At 42.2% G+C, this 14,302-nt stretch overlaps 1 protein-coding gene across 1 annotated transcript; it reads right to left on the reverse strand.

Moving 5' to 3' along the window:
- Positions 1–1,147: 1,147 nt before the first annotated feature.
- Positions 1,148–12,100, reverse strand: LOC139228274 (pepsin A-like). The gene is made up of 10 exons (XM_070859456.1): positions 12,039–12,100; positions 11,794–11,941; positions 10,931–11,048; positions 9,694–9,816; positions 8,011–8,209; positions 7,126–7,245; positions 5,854–5,919; positions 4,310–4,388; positions 3,607–3,705; positions 1,148–1,317 (listed from the first exon to the last, which is right to left on the reverse strand). Exons 1-10 carry the CDS (start codon positions 12,092–12,094, stop codon positions 1,171–1,173), a joined length of 1,155 nt encoding a protein of 384 aa, XP_070715557.1. The 5' UTR covers positions 12,095–12,100; the 3' UTR covers positions 1,148–1,170.
- Positions 12,101–14,302: the final 2,202 nt, after the last annotated feature.

A 14,302-nucleotide genomic window follows, 5' to 3' on the forward strand; every position in this document is an offset into this window, starting at 1 on the left:
TTCTGATCAATATGTTGATGGTGGGGGGATTCAGCAGTGTTAATGCCATTGAATATCAAGGGGAGGTGGTTAGACTCTCGCTTGTTGGAAATGCTCATTGCCTGGCCTACTGTGCTACAATTACTTTATGATTCTACACTTCAAAGAAGTAATCTGAAACATTAACTTATCCTTCATATGCTGGCCTACTGTATATTTCAAATACTTTATAATGCGTTTAATGTAATCACACTTTGTCTCTCAGAAACTTGGAAACATCGCTGGCCATTTAGAAGTTCTAGGCCAGGGCCCACAAAAGTTCAGTCCAAAATGGAAATGAGATCCACCATCTTGAATCAATGGGTGCTTGTATTTGAATTATTCTGATATCTCAATTATAGTCAAAACCAGACTCCATCCGTCCCCCCGCTCCTGTCCAAATATCTGAGAACATCATTGAACAATCACTTCTCATGTGATCTGCAAATGCCTGCCTGTCCTTTGTAACTGTTTCAATGAGTGAACCACACCATAATTCAGTGTAAATGTGACTGAATTGAGTCCCCGGCCCACACAGACATAAAAGGAACAAGAGACGGGAGAGCTGGGAGTATGCGTTTCATGGTTATATTTTATTGAACAATTTTAGGAACAGTTGCGATGAAGAGATTCCAAAGGATAGAAAAAGCTGCTGTGTGATGTTCGGGTCACATTTACATCGAATGAGGTTTCCCTGCACAGTCATCCACCTTCAGCAGAAATGTGAATGGCTCTGGAGCGAATCACTGCACCAATAATATATCACAGCTGAATGTCAGAGCCAAGAAAGTACTGAGAGAAAGTGCTACACAATCAGAGAAGAGATATAATGAGACTATTTCAACATTCTCATTTCCAATGCCGTACCAGTGTTCTAAGACTATTCCTTTAAAAGCCCACCCTGACAAGGCATTTATTTAAGTTGTATTTCGATTTTCATTTTCTTTCAGTTGTAACTTAGTGCAAAGCACAAAGCCACAGCCAAGCTGTCAATGGTGTATCTCTGATTATAGTCATCCAAGATATGATGACTTGATCTCTTACACTCTGCAGCCAGGAGACAAATGCTGCACTGGGGGATCATGGGATGGCTTAAATCCACCTCAAAATGTGAATCAGGGTGTGCTTTCAATGAGAACATAGCTGACTAAATTAGGCAGCACGAGCCAAACCCACACGGTTGTTCCCTCTGTCGAAAATGGAGTAATATTCTCCAATGAACACATCTCCCAGAATCCAGAGGTTTCCACCAGTGTTGCCGAATCCACTGGAGCAGCTAACTTGGTTGTAGTAAGAGCTCTATAAGAAAAAGAAAGACAATTAACACTGCGTCATATGTCCGTCTCCTTTAGTGATTGCTGCAGCATAGATTGGAGAAAAGCTGATCTTGAAGGGCTGGGAATAGAACTTAGAAAAACAAAATGGCAAAAAACGATGTAGAGCAGCAATGAAGAACATTTAGAATGGTGTTCAACAGAGTGCAGGAAAAATATATTTCCGCAAAAAGGAAAGAACACTAATGAGACTCCATGGATGAATAAAGCCAAAAGGGAACAATTAAGGGTAAGGAAAGAGGCACACATTATGTACATAGTCAGCAGGGGACAGTATGATAAGGGAGAATATGAAAAGATTAGGAGAGAAGTCAAAGAGGAACTAAGAAGTTAAATTATCAAGGAACATAAAACAAAATAGTAAATTAAATTACAGGCACATCAATAAAAAGAGGAATGATCGTATGTGCATAGGGCCAATAAGGGATAGACAGAATAATACCACAGGTAACGATAAAGAGATGGCAGAAATATTATATATTATTTTGCTTCAGTATTTACCAGAGAGATAGAATAGGTGGACGTGATATTGGATGATGAGATTAAGTACACTTAAAATAAAAAGAGGGGATAAACTGATCAAACTCAAAGATGATAAAACCCCTGGTCTGGATGGATTGTATCCATGCATTTTTAAAAAAGCTAGGGAAGAGATAGCAGAGGCCTTACTATATATATTTAATCATTTGTTAGAAAAAGATGTAGTGCCAGAGGACTTGCAGATAGCTAACATAATATCTATATTAAAAGATGTCCAGGGAATTATAGACCAGTCAGCTTAACATTGGTGGTAGGAAAAATAATGGAATCCCTACTAAAGGAGAAAATAAAAGAACATCTAGACAGCAAAAATATAATAACAAATAGTCAGCATGGATTTCAAAAGGGAAAGTCTTGCTTGACCATCCTCATTTAATTTTTTGAAGAGATACCAGAGAGAGTAGACAATGGTAATGCAGTAGATGTAATTTATCTAGATTTTCAAAAGGCCTTCGATAAGATACCTCATAATAAATTGATGAACAAGGTCAGAGAATGTGGAATCAGGGGACAAGTAGCAGAATGGATAGCTAGCTGGCTTCAAGACAGAAATCAGAGAGTAGGAGTAAAAGGTGGCTCTTCACAGTGGCAGAAGGTGGGTGGTGGTGTTTCACAAGGATTAGTGCTGGGACTGATGTTGTTCACAATTGATATTAACAATTTAGACTTTGGAATCAAAAACACAATTTCTAAGTTTGCGGATGATACCAAATTAGGGGCTATAGTCAATACTGAGGAGGACTGCAACAAATTATAGGAGGACATTAATAAACTTGCAGCATGGGCATATAATTGGCACAAGAAGTTCAACATAGATAAATGTGAGGTATTACATTTTGGTAGGAAGAATAGGGAGGTCACTTATTACTTGGCGGGCACGAGTCTAGGTGGGGTAGAGGAACAAAGGGATCTTGGAGTACAAATACACAAATCGCTGAAAGTTGCAACACAGGTTAGCAAGGCCATTAAAAAAGCAAACCAAGCACCAGGGTTTATATCTAAAGGTATAGAATTGAAAGTAGGGAAGTTAAGCTAAACCTGTATCGAACCTTGGTTGGACCACACTTAGAGTACTGCGTATAGTTCTGGTCGCCATATTATAAAAAGGATATAGAAGCAAAGGAGAGAGTGCAGAGAAGATTTACAAGGATGATACCAGAAACGCGAGGGTATACATATCGGAACAGGATGAACAGGCTGGGTCTCTTTACTCTTGAAAAAAGATGGCTGCGTGGCGACCGAATAGAGCTCTTTAAAATTATGAAAGGTTTTGATGGAGTGGATACAGAGAGAGTGTTTCCACTTGTGGGGGAGAGCATAACTAGAGGCCATCAATATAAGATAGTCACCAAGAAATCCAATCAGGAATTCAGCAGAAAATTCTTTACCCAGAGAGTACTGAGAATGTGGAACTCGCTGCCACAGGAAGTGATTAAAGCAAATGGTATCGATGCATTTAAGGGGAGGCTGGACAAGCATATGAGGGAGAAGGGAATAGAGGGTTATGCTGATAGAGTTAGATGATGAAAGACGGGAGGAGGCTCAAGTGGAGCATAAACGCCAACATGGACTGGTTGGGCCGAATGGCCTGTTTCTGAGCCTTTTATCCGATGTAATCCTATGAACTGTTTGATTAATCCCTGACAAATTATTTCATTACACCTCTTGAAATGTTAAGCTTACTCTAGCAGCCTATTGCTGTCCACTAACATACCTTCAATGTGTAGGCGCTGGCAGGAAGAGGATAGTCAACTCCATTGATTGTGAAGACCACATCGGGCATGCTGCTCATATCGTTACAGTTTATGGTATACTGCAAGAAAATAGCAACAGTGTTCAGTGACTGCGTCAGTGTAGGGATTTACAGTGCACTGGTATTATTTGGGAATCACTACAAGGATTAATATGTGGTGACATTGGAATTATCAAACAGGCTAAAAGGAAATGGTTATAGAAAAAACATTGACTGTTCCCAGGATATATTTAAGATCAATTTAGCAATATTATGTTAAAATATTTTGAAATATTAGTGCTATCGAAACATTAAAGCAACAATAAGATTGGGATTGTGCATTTCTTCTTCTGATACTGTGGCCTATTTCAGCATTACTTTTTGTCCTTGAATGAGTGGATTCAAAAATGTAAAGATTCTTTACCTTGGACTTGCACAAATGGTGATGCATTTCCAAATATTTCTGGGGCAATACATCCATACTACAGCGATTGTTGCCTCATGGCTATGGTATTTAATTTAACACCCCCAATGCCAATTATATATGAGAAATTGCAAAATTATCACAAGTATAACTATTGGTAATAACTGAAAAGATCTGCTACAGGATGTAGTATGAAACAATCGTTGTTGCAGAGTTAGGCACTCCTATACCACACCAGATAATGTAACATGCCATCTCTACCTGGCCATAGGAACCTGGAGTTGCTCCAATGCCCTGCTGAATGTTGCTGATGTATGAGCTGGGACCAACAAGAAGGGAATAATGTAACACCTCTGTTTAAAAAAGGGGGCAGACAAAAGGCAGGTAACTATAGGCCGGTTAGTTTAACATCTGTAGTGGGGAAAATGCTTGAAACTTTCATTGAGGAAGAAATAGCGGGACATCTAGATAGGAATAGTGCAATCAAGCAGACGCAGCATGGATTCATGAAGGGGAAATCATGTTTAACTAATTTACTGGAATTCTTTGAGGATATAACGAGCATGGTGGATAGAGGTGTACCGATGGATGTGGTGTATTTAGATTTCCAAAAGGCATTCGATAAGGTGCCACACAAAAGGTTACTGCAGAAGATAGAGGTACGCGGAGTCAGAGGAAATGTATTAGCACGGATAAAAAATTGGCTGGCTAACAGAAAGCAGAGTGTCGGGATAAATGGGTCCTTTTCGGGTTGGAAATCGGTGGTTAGTGGTGTGCCACAGGGATCGGTGCTGGGACCGCAACTGTTTACAATATACATAGATGACCTGGAAGAGGGGACAGATTGTAGTGTAACAAAATTTGCAGATGACACAAAGATTAGTGGGAAAGTGGGTTGTGTAGAGGACACAGAGAGGCTGCAAAGAGATTTGGATAGGTTAAGCGAATGGGCTAAGGTTTGGCAGATGGAATACAATGTCGGAAAGTGTGAGGTCATCCACCTTGGGAAAAAAAACAGTAAAAGGGAATATTATTTGAATAGGGAGAAATTACAAAATGCTGCGGTGCAAAGGGACCTGGGGGTCCTTGTGCCTGAATCCCAAAAAGTTAGTTTGCAGGTGCAGCAGGTAATCAGGAAGGCGAATGGAATGTTGGCCTTCATTGCGAGAGGGATGGAGTACAAAAGCAGGGAGGTCCTGCTGCAACTGTACAGGGTATTGGTAAGGCCGCACCTGGAGTACTGCATGCCGTTTTGGTCACCTTACTTAAGGAAGGATATACTAGCTTTGGAGGGGGTACAGAGACGATTCACTAGGCTGATTCCGGAGATGAGGGGGTTACCTTATGATGATAGATTGAGTAGACTGGGTCTTTACTCGTTGGAGTTCAGAAGGATGAGGGGTGATCTTATAGAAACATTTAAAATCATGAAAGGGATAGACAAGATAGAGGCAGAGAGGTTGTTTCCAATGGTCGGGGAGACTAGAACTAGGGGGCACAGCCTCAAAATACGCGGAAGCCAATTTAAAACCGAGTTGAGAAGGAATTTCTTCTCCCAGAGGGTTGTGAATCTGTGGAATTCTCTGCCCAAAGAAGCAGTTGAGGCTAGCTCATTGAATGTATTCAAGTCACAGATAGATAGATTTTTAACCAATAAGGGAATTAAGGGTTACGGGGAGCGGGCGGGTAAGTGGAGCTGAGTCCATGGCAAGATCAGCCATGATCTTATTGAATGGCGGAGCAGGCTCGAGGGGCTAGATGGTCTACTCCTGTTCCTAATTCTTATGTTCTTATGTTCTTTTGAAGTGCCGGTATTGACAATGGCAGGACAACCATATTCACAGTCCACAACCTGACCATAGATTGTCACTCTGAGGGACAAAAATGCAGCTAAAGTTAGTCAAAGATCTAAAACTGCCAGACTTCGTTACAAACCTTTGTACACAGCGGGTGCTGAGTATATGGAATGCACTGCCTGAAATGGTGGTGGAGGCAGACACAATCGTGGTTTTCAAAAGGGAATTTGATAAGTACCTCAAAAAAATATTTGAGAGCTACGGGTAAAGGGCGGGGGGTAGGGAGTGAGTGCAGTGGGACGGAGGCTGCAGGGGGCGGGGGGACTAGCTGAAGTGCGCTTGCAGAGATCCAGAATGACCTCGACGGGCCAAAAGGCCGCCTTCTATTCTGTATCCATCATATGATTGAGTGTGAGGTGGAGCATTGCAGTGAGGAAGATTGAGAAGAGGGTTGGCGCGATGACGTATTAGACCAATTGAACAAGTAATATCAAATTGGGTCTCCTAATCAGCTTATATCTTCAGTAAATGCTGACACTACTGAGATGTTCAAAGACTCAGTAATTTCTTTATTTTCTTTTAGCTCCTATCTTTCGCCGTAGTTTGGTAAAGTCGTCTTCTGGGATTCAGTCGAGAAGCAGACAATATTGAGTTCCACATTACACTGGCATCAATATCTGTTGGTCCAAGGATGACAAGAACAGGTTCCCCAATTCCCAGGTCCTGCAGTGTGATGAGAAACCTCATTCACGGGCACAGCGGTGAACCAACCAAACATGGGTTGTAGTGATTCCAATAATTCCTCCAATTGATGGTGCACTTGCATGCCTTTGTACATAACATCGCAGGGCAACCTCAGACACATATGTCAGGCCCAGTTGTCCCTGCCAAACCAACAAGGTAACAAAAATGCCAATACTGTATAAGGTTACGGTTGCCCCCCAGACGTCACTTGCCTTCATTGTGTGAACGGGAGTTAAATGTAATTAAAATGGGCTTTGGCCTTTGACTACCAACAGTATTTTCATGTGGTCACTATTAACTCAAAGTACGTTCAGTAATATATATCTACTTATGTTGATATGATTGGAGCTAAACATTGATTGCAAGACTTGAAAGACAGTGAATAAGATTTTTTGCTGCCACAAATGTTTTCTCCTGAAAATTATAAATAGCTTTATAATTAGCACATTGTCTCGATAAACGTTGATCTTATTCCAAGGTTGATTTGTCGAGTGCCACTTTCAGAACTATTCCAGTTGTCGATGGGTAATCACTCACCTGTCAATGAGGATTTGCCAGTACGCGTCACGAGTGACGGGAACCCAGTTAATTTGCCCTGTGAAGTGGTTGTAATCAATTCCACCAAACACAACTTCACTTCCGGACTGACCAGTCTCTCTGTAAAGCAAAGGTGAATAAATAAAGCTCAGAGGCAAAGAAACAATTTCAGTAACATTGAAATATTTCTGGTTTAGAGATTTAGCAGCTGGTGGTCTCATTGCCGATTGGATATTTTTAAATTTGTTCACGGGATGTGGGCGTTGCTGGTGAAGCTGACATTTATTGCCCATCCCTAATTGCCATTGAGAAGGTGGTGGTGAGCTGCTCTCTTCAACCTGCAGTCCTTGTGGTAAAGGTACTCCCACAGTTTGGTACAACAGTTTGGTAAAACTGAATGGCTCGCTTGGCCATTTCAGAGAGCAGTTAAGAGTCAACCACATTGCTGTGGGTCTGGAGTCACATACAGGTAAGGACGGCAGGTTTCCTTCCCCAAAGGGCATTAGTGAACCAGTTGGGTGTTTACAACAATCTGGTAGTTTCATGGTCACCATTACTGATACCAGCTTTTTAATCCCAGATTGATTTAATTAACTGCATTGGTGGGATTTGAACTCACGTCTATGGAATATTAATCCAGTAACACAACCACTATCGTATCGTGCCTCTATTGCATCTAAATCATAATTTCTCCAAACCAGTTTCTAAAAGCCATTGATTGCAATATGTCAGTATCCTTGCCATAAGTATTCCAGGAAACACATACCATCCAATAGGACACTATCAAGCACATATGCCCTTTAGATGAATTGTACAGGATTTAGTCTAGGTTCTGCTTCATTCTTGGAAGTAAAAGGCAGCAACAAATGGGTGAGAAATGTTTACCTTGTCAGGTAGACGGAAAAGAGAGGCTCCTGCACCAGGTGCTGAGACATCATGTTATCGAACACAGTGGTGGCACCTGATGCTGCAAGAGATGGATAACCCAAGCCGAGAATTCCATCGAATTTACAGTAGGAAAAGAAACCGCCAGTTTCAGTCTCGCTTAAACCAAATTCTTGTTTGTTGACAGCTATGTTCGAAGCTAGAAAAACAAGAGCAAGTGACGAATCAGGGGTACGGGAGCAGAATGGTATCCTGTGAATGATATCCACTGGATAGTTAACGACTGATTTGGTTCCCTCTGCAAAACTTTTAATGGGTTTGTGGGGATTTGCTTATTCCTTTTGAAACCAAGTTGACTGTCCCCATGACATGTTACTGTAGACAAACTGTTTAACCGACAGGCGCTCAGACTCGAGGTACAAATATTATGATTGCCTCTTCATAAATTTCAAAACATCAGCTTCAAGTTGAAGACACCCTGTGCTATGTCATCATTACACATCCACTCAACTGTCTGACAGTACTTATTAAATTTGATTTCAAGGACAATGGGCTCAATTTTGGCCAGGAATTGCTCCGTTTTTTTTGGAGTTACTTGGTTTTTCCGGCATAACTTAAAAATCCCCATTTTCCCTAATCAATTTGCACCAGTGTAACTGAGTTAGTTACGATTTTTTTAGGTTCGTTTTTTTTCTCAAAAGGGGATGTTACCGCCACCTATGCCAGTTCTGCCCATTTAGGCAACTTTGGCCAACTAATAGTTACTCCATTTCTACTTAAGCCAGCGTACGCGGCCACTTCAGAAAACCCTTGCGGAGAGTTAAAGAAGTCAGGGCAGGTAGATACATCGGAGGCCATTCGGCCCGGGATAGGGGAGGGAAGCGGAGAGGACCCACACCTGAACCATCAATCCTTATAAACCACCAAACCTTGCAAACAAAACTTCGAATGATAGGCTACGTAAAAATAGAAACTCAACACTGCAAAAAACATTTGCTCAACCTGACTGTAGTAAATGCAACCAGTTCCATAAAGGAAAAAGATATTCCAATCCTCAGCCTTTATCTTAATGCACAAACAAATTCACCAAGATACTCTGTCATAAAACTATAGGGTAAACTCAGCAGTCCCACACGCTCAGTGAGGAGTCATGCTCAAAGTGTTTTCTTTGGTTTTTTTTGAGTAAAGCCTGGCGGCCACTCGGCCAGGGCTAGGGGTGGGCAGGAGAACTGATAGTGCTTCTGCCTGCCGGTGATTTCTATCAGTTCTCTTGCCCTCCCCCAGCCCAACAAAGGAGGCAGAATAAATGCCGAGAACTTTACCTGAAGGAGCCCATCGCCATGCTCTGAAAGTGAGAGAGACCTACTGTTGTTGCAGTCTCGCAGCGCTACTGCTCATGCAGACGTCCCAGCACAGTTTTCGGCGCAGAACGCTGGCTCCACCCCCGACTCGAATGGCCACGCTGTGCGACTGCAGTGAAGAGGCCGGACAACGGCCAAAGTGGCAACAAAATTTTTCAGCGCAGTTCGGAACAGAGATAAACGGCGCAACTTTAGTAAGTGCGCCGAAAAATGGGCTCGGCCAAAATTGAGGCCAATGTAACTATGATTTGAACCTATAACTTTTGGAACACAATTATCACTACTTTGGGATTTGATATATTTGATTAAGGTTACAGTCTACTTACTCTGACAGTGTCATATCCCAGTCGCCCAGTCATGCTGCCTGTGCCATACTGGATGGATACGGACTGGCCATTTGAATGATATGTTGAGGATGTGCTTGGGTTGAATCTGTGATGAGTCACTGCAAAGAAACATCGATTTCATCAAATTCATTGGAATGTGTCAGCATTTAGTCCAGGGCTGGGTCAAACAATTCGGCCAAAAAATAATCTCATTCTTCACATTTAAGAAAAAGTTTACTTTTGTTACCAAGCATCCCACTCGATTTTCTTCAGCCTCATTTGTGTATTACTGGTTGGCTTTTGCTTGGAGGGAGTTCGTGGGAACATAAGGAGGGTCAGGAACTTTCATGGTTGGAAAATGTTTAGGTGAGGCTAGTGTGCGTAGAGCTGTATATATGTGCGAGTGTGCGGCAGATTATGGTGTGTGTGTATATGTGTGTATGTAGGTGCGCAGGGCTCTGTGTGGAGGTGTACGTGTGTGTGCGTGTGTGTCAATATTCGGCCACTGCAAAGAAACATCCATTTAGTTCATCAAATAAATTTTTAAAATCAGAAATTAGTCCATTGCTGGATCAAACATTTGTGCCCAAAAATAATCTAATTCTTCTTATTTAGGAATGTGCCAATCCTATCCAGGAGTGAAGTCTGTGCATTTCTCAATATACAACTGCACAGCATTCTTTTATCCAGTTAGACATTTAAATTAGAGAATGGACAGGGCAGAATCCCTGCTCATTAGGTATTTAAATTGGAGTCATAGAGGTTGAAAAGGAGCTCCAACATCATACTGAGGTTTGACACTGCACTGTACCTACACACCATGTGATGTCAATCAAAGCGATGTGAGGCTCCCAACTCCAGGGTATGTCACTCCAGAGTTAGATTGGGCCGTACCTACAGATCGACACTGCATGTTTAGCATTGGTGTGAAGTGGAAATTGTTCTACACCAATGCTACATTTGCACTGTAAACCCACCCGAGGATTCGCCCACCTCCAGAGGGAGACAACGAACCACAGCTAAAACCGCCAGGAAATCAAAGCTCTGTTAAATTTCTCTCCGAGCCCAGAGATAACCAAGTGAAAGTGCAGAGTATCATCCAATCTACGCACACTGTCTCGCTGTGACTATGGTAGAAATATTATTCTCTTCCAATCCCAGTTGCAGAGCTGGCCCTCAATGAGAAAGGTCAAGAGCGGAAGCGTGTTTAAGAGCAGGGTAATATTCACTCACTGCATGGTTGTTGGGAACAGTAAATCGATGGAACCCAAAGATTGGAGGAGCCAGTGTCAAAGATGACGGTGAAGCTCTGTGGTGGATTCCCGATGCTGATTGCTCCATAGTATGACAACTGTCAGCAAAAACAGAGAGACCACAATGTATCAAGTGGACAAATACCAGTGCAACATGTTTTCTTAGATTCAAATTCCTCTATACCATCAGAAAATGTAAAACTCCCCAAAACACCTTTTCAAATCCAGATGCAGAAGTCTGCAGTCCATTTAAATGCAAGTGCGATCATGAGTAAGAATAAGAGATCACTCTGTTTCGATGTATTATACAGAATAATATCTTTCATGGTTGGGATGATGTTTAGCCTTTTGACCATTAGCTTGTTTGATTTCAGATGTCATCTCGACAATACTGGCAGCAAGCCCACCCAACAGCACAAGTCATACTAGTTAATGGTCCCTAGAAACAGTGACCCAGTAACCATCAGCAATGGTTCGGCCAGGGGCTGCTGGTCAGTGGGTCGACCAGAAATCACCAGTAACTTCTCACATTGACCCAGGAGTCCCACCTCCGGAGCAAAAGGATTCAATGCTGTGGGCACCAGGCCTTTCGCACCTGTCAACAGCACAAGCTAGCACAGCTGAGTCGCAGCCATTAACCCTTGCTGTGTAAGTTAGAGCAGGTCTAAGATCTACAGCACATGGTCTACTACCACATTCTGTCTGCTATTGAATTATTACCTTTGAGGAACAACTAACTCTGAGAAGAATATAAATTAGAGACAAACGCTGCAATAATCGCAAATGAGATATAAATGTGTTTGTATTTCCCTCTTTAGTGTATAGAACTCACAGATTACTTACATCCAGGTAGTTAATCATTGGTTCTGTTGACCCCAGGGATCCTTCAAATTTTGAACAGGGATCATATGGATGATTCTTCAGGAAGTCCTCCAGCAAGCCCTTCTCCTGAAGAACATCACGGGCAGATTTACCCTTAATCAAGGGCACTCTGTAAAGACAAGAAGTTCGAAATATTATGAACATTTACAGTTCCTTGGTGACAAATTGTTCTTTGCATCTCTGACCCTCAGGTAATGATTTCCTACCTGACTAAACAATCAGAGAGCTGAATGCAAGCGAGTGTGATGAGGAGCCACTTCATCTTGTCAGTTGAATGGGTTCAGACCTCTTCGGAACCTAAAGTTTGCGGTCTGCGCAGCAACATTTATACTCGCGGAGACCAAACCGTTCCATTGTCACGAGGCCTCAGATATGATCATTCAATATGAGAAGTAAATATTAATGTACTCAGGATTAGTTTATCACAAACACAATCACTTTTATTAAGGAAACTCTTCAACTTAAGTGGTAGCTAATTTGGATTATCATAAAACTAAGTTTTGTAGCATTAAAGTTTAGTCTTATGACTGATAACGCGATCATAAATATATTCGCAAATCAGGCTAAAAACAGTCTTATCAAAACCACAAAATAGGATCGTCACATGTGCATTAGAAGATAACTTAACTATTTCACTGCTGGACATAACATTTAACTGTTCAGCCACTGCCGAGGTTAGAATGTTCAGGGAAACTTTATCAAAGAGGAATAGGGATTCTCCTCATGTTCTACCCAACATTCATCTCTCAAGAGCCAGCACCAGAAGAGATTAACTCTCATTCATCTCATTGTTGTTTGTGGGACTTTGCTGCTCACAAAACGGTTGCTGTGTATGTCTGTAAAATAATTGTGTCTACATTTGTGTGTCAGCTGATTTCATCCACGGTAATGCAAATAATTCCAACATTTACCAGCCTAAGAAAGGAACAAAGCCAAGGTTCCCTCTCCCGTCCATTATCCAATGGACTCTGATGGAAGTCTGTATAGGTGGATATTGGATAAGGACAGGATGAGTCTGTGCTGTGATCGCCGCTGTGTTCAACAGCCCACTTGCATTCGCGGTAAAAGCTCGTCAAGAATGGCCACTTGGGTGAAAGCAGCAGTTGCCAATAGAAGAGAAACCCAACATCTGTTGACATTCTTTCGCAGAGAAATGGAGAAATGTGCATATTGGACATAAAGCCTTGCTGGAAACTTCTGGGTAAGTCCCATCGTGCTCTGCTGAGGCAAATGAACAGGTGTGACAGATACCTATGTCTCCCGTTTTCCTGCTGATTCATGTCATATATGCCATCCACTTCAGTTCCAACTAGTTACCTTGCATTATTCTTTTGCCCAAGAAGCTCTAACATGTTTTTTCCATTAAGGAGGAACGACTGACCTTACACATGACTATCAACTGTTTCTTTGCTTAATAACCTTTTTCCCGTTCTGCAATGTGCATTATTGAACTGACAATTTCTTGCTCCAAAGCAGATATGGTCATTTAGCTGACCCAACAAGGCCAGAGTGGTTCAGTTCAGCTCAGGGCAGCAGAAGCTATTATTACTAAAGCTGTTTCTTTATTCGGTGAGTAATTTAGATGTCCTGCATGTTACCAACTTTGTTTTCCCCAAGTTAGATTATTGGACATTCTGTGAGATGGGGATGTAAGATGTATTGATAATGACCACGTAATATGTTTTCGTTATGTTGATTGAGGGGTAAATATTGGCCAGGACACCGGGAAAAACTCCCCTGCTCTTCTTCGAAATAGTGCCATAGGATCTTTTATGTCCCCTTCAGAGCGTAGGCGGGACCTCGGTTTTGTAATGTATGTACATAAAGTCTGTCCACCACCAGGGGGCACTACCGTCGGAGGTCCTTGGGTCATAGGTACACTCGTGCTGGGCCCGGTATATAACCTGAACTTCACCTTTGTATCTTCACTTCTGGAAGCCATTAAAGACTGACCAGGTTACACCTAGCCACTGGCTCACAGTACGGAGTTCATTGTATCATTTCATACACTACAATTGGCGACGAGGCAAATACGAACCCACGCAAAAGTATGGCGAGCACAGCACCGTCGAGTACTGTTGGAATTCTCGAGAGATTCAATGAGGGAGAGGATTGGGGAGATTTCACGGATCGTCTTGACCAGTATTTCGTGGCAAACGACCTAAACAAAGACAATGATGCAGAGAAGCGCAGGGCAGTTCTTCTCACCCTCTGTGTCCGCACGATCTATGCACTCATCAAGAATCTGCTCTCACCCACTCTTCCTACAGAAAAGGATTACAAAGAACTGTGTACTCCAGTTCGGGAACACCTTAAACTCACGGAAGGAATCCTCATATCCAGATATCGCTTCTATACGCACGTTCGTCCAGTAGGTCAGGACGTACCGGCATTTGTTGCCGACCTGAGAGATCTTGCTGGGGCTTGCAAATTTGGGCCCGCGTTGGAAGATATGCTGCGTGACTTTTTC

Source organism: Pristiophorus japonicus, chromosome 17 (genome assembly GCF_044704955.1).
Source record: "Pristiophorus japonicus isolate sPriJap1 chromosome 17, sPriJap1.hap1, whole genome shotgun sequence".
Classification (NCBI taxonomy): domain Eukaryota; kingdom Metazoa; phylum Chordata; class Chondrichthyes; family Pristiophoridae; genus Pristiophorus; species Pristiophorus japonicus.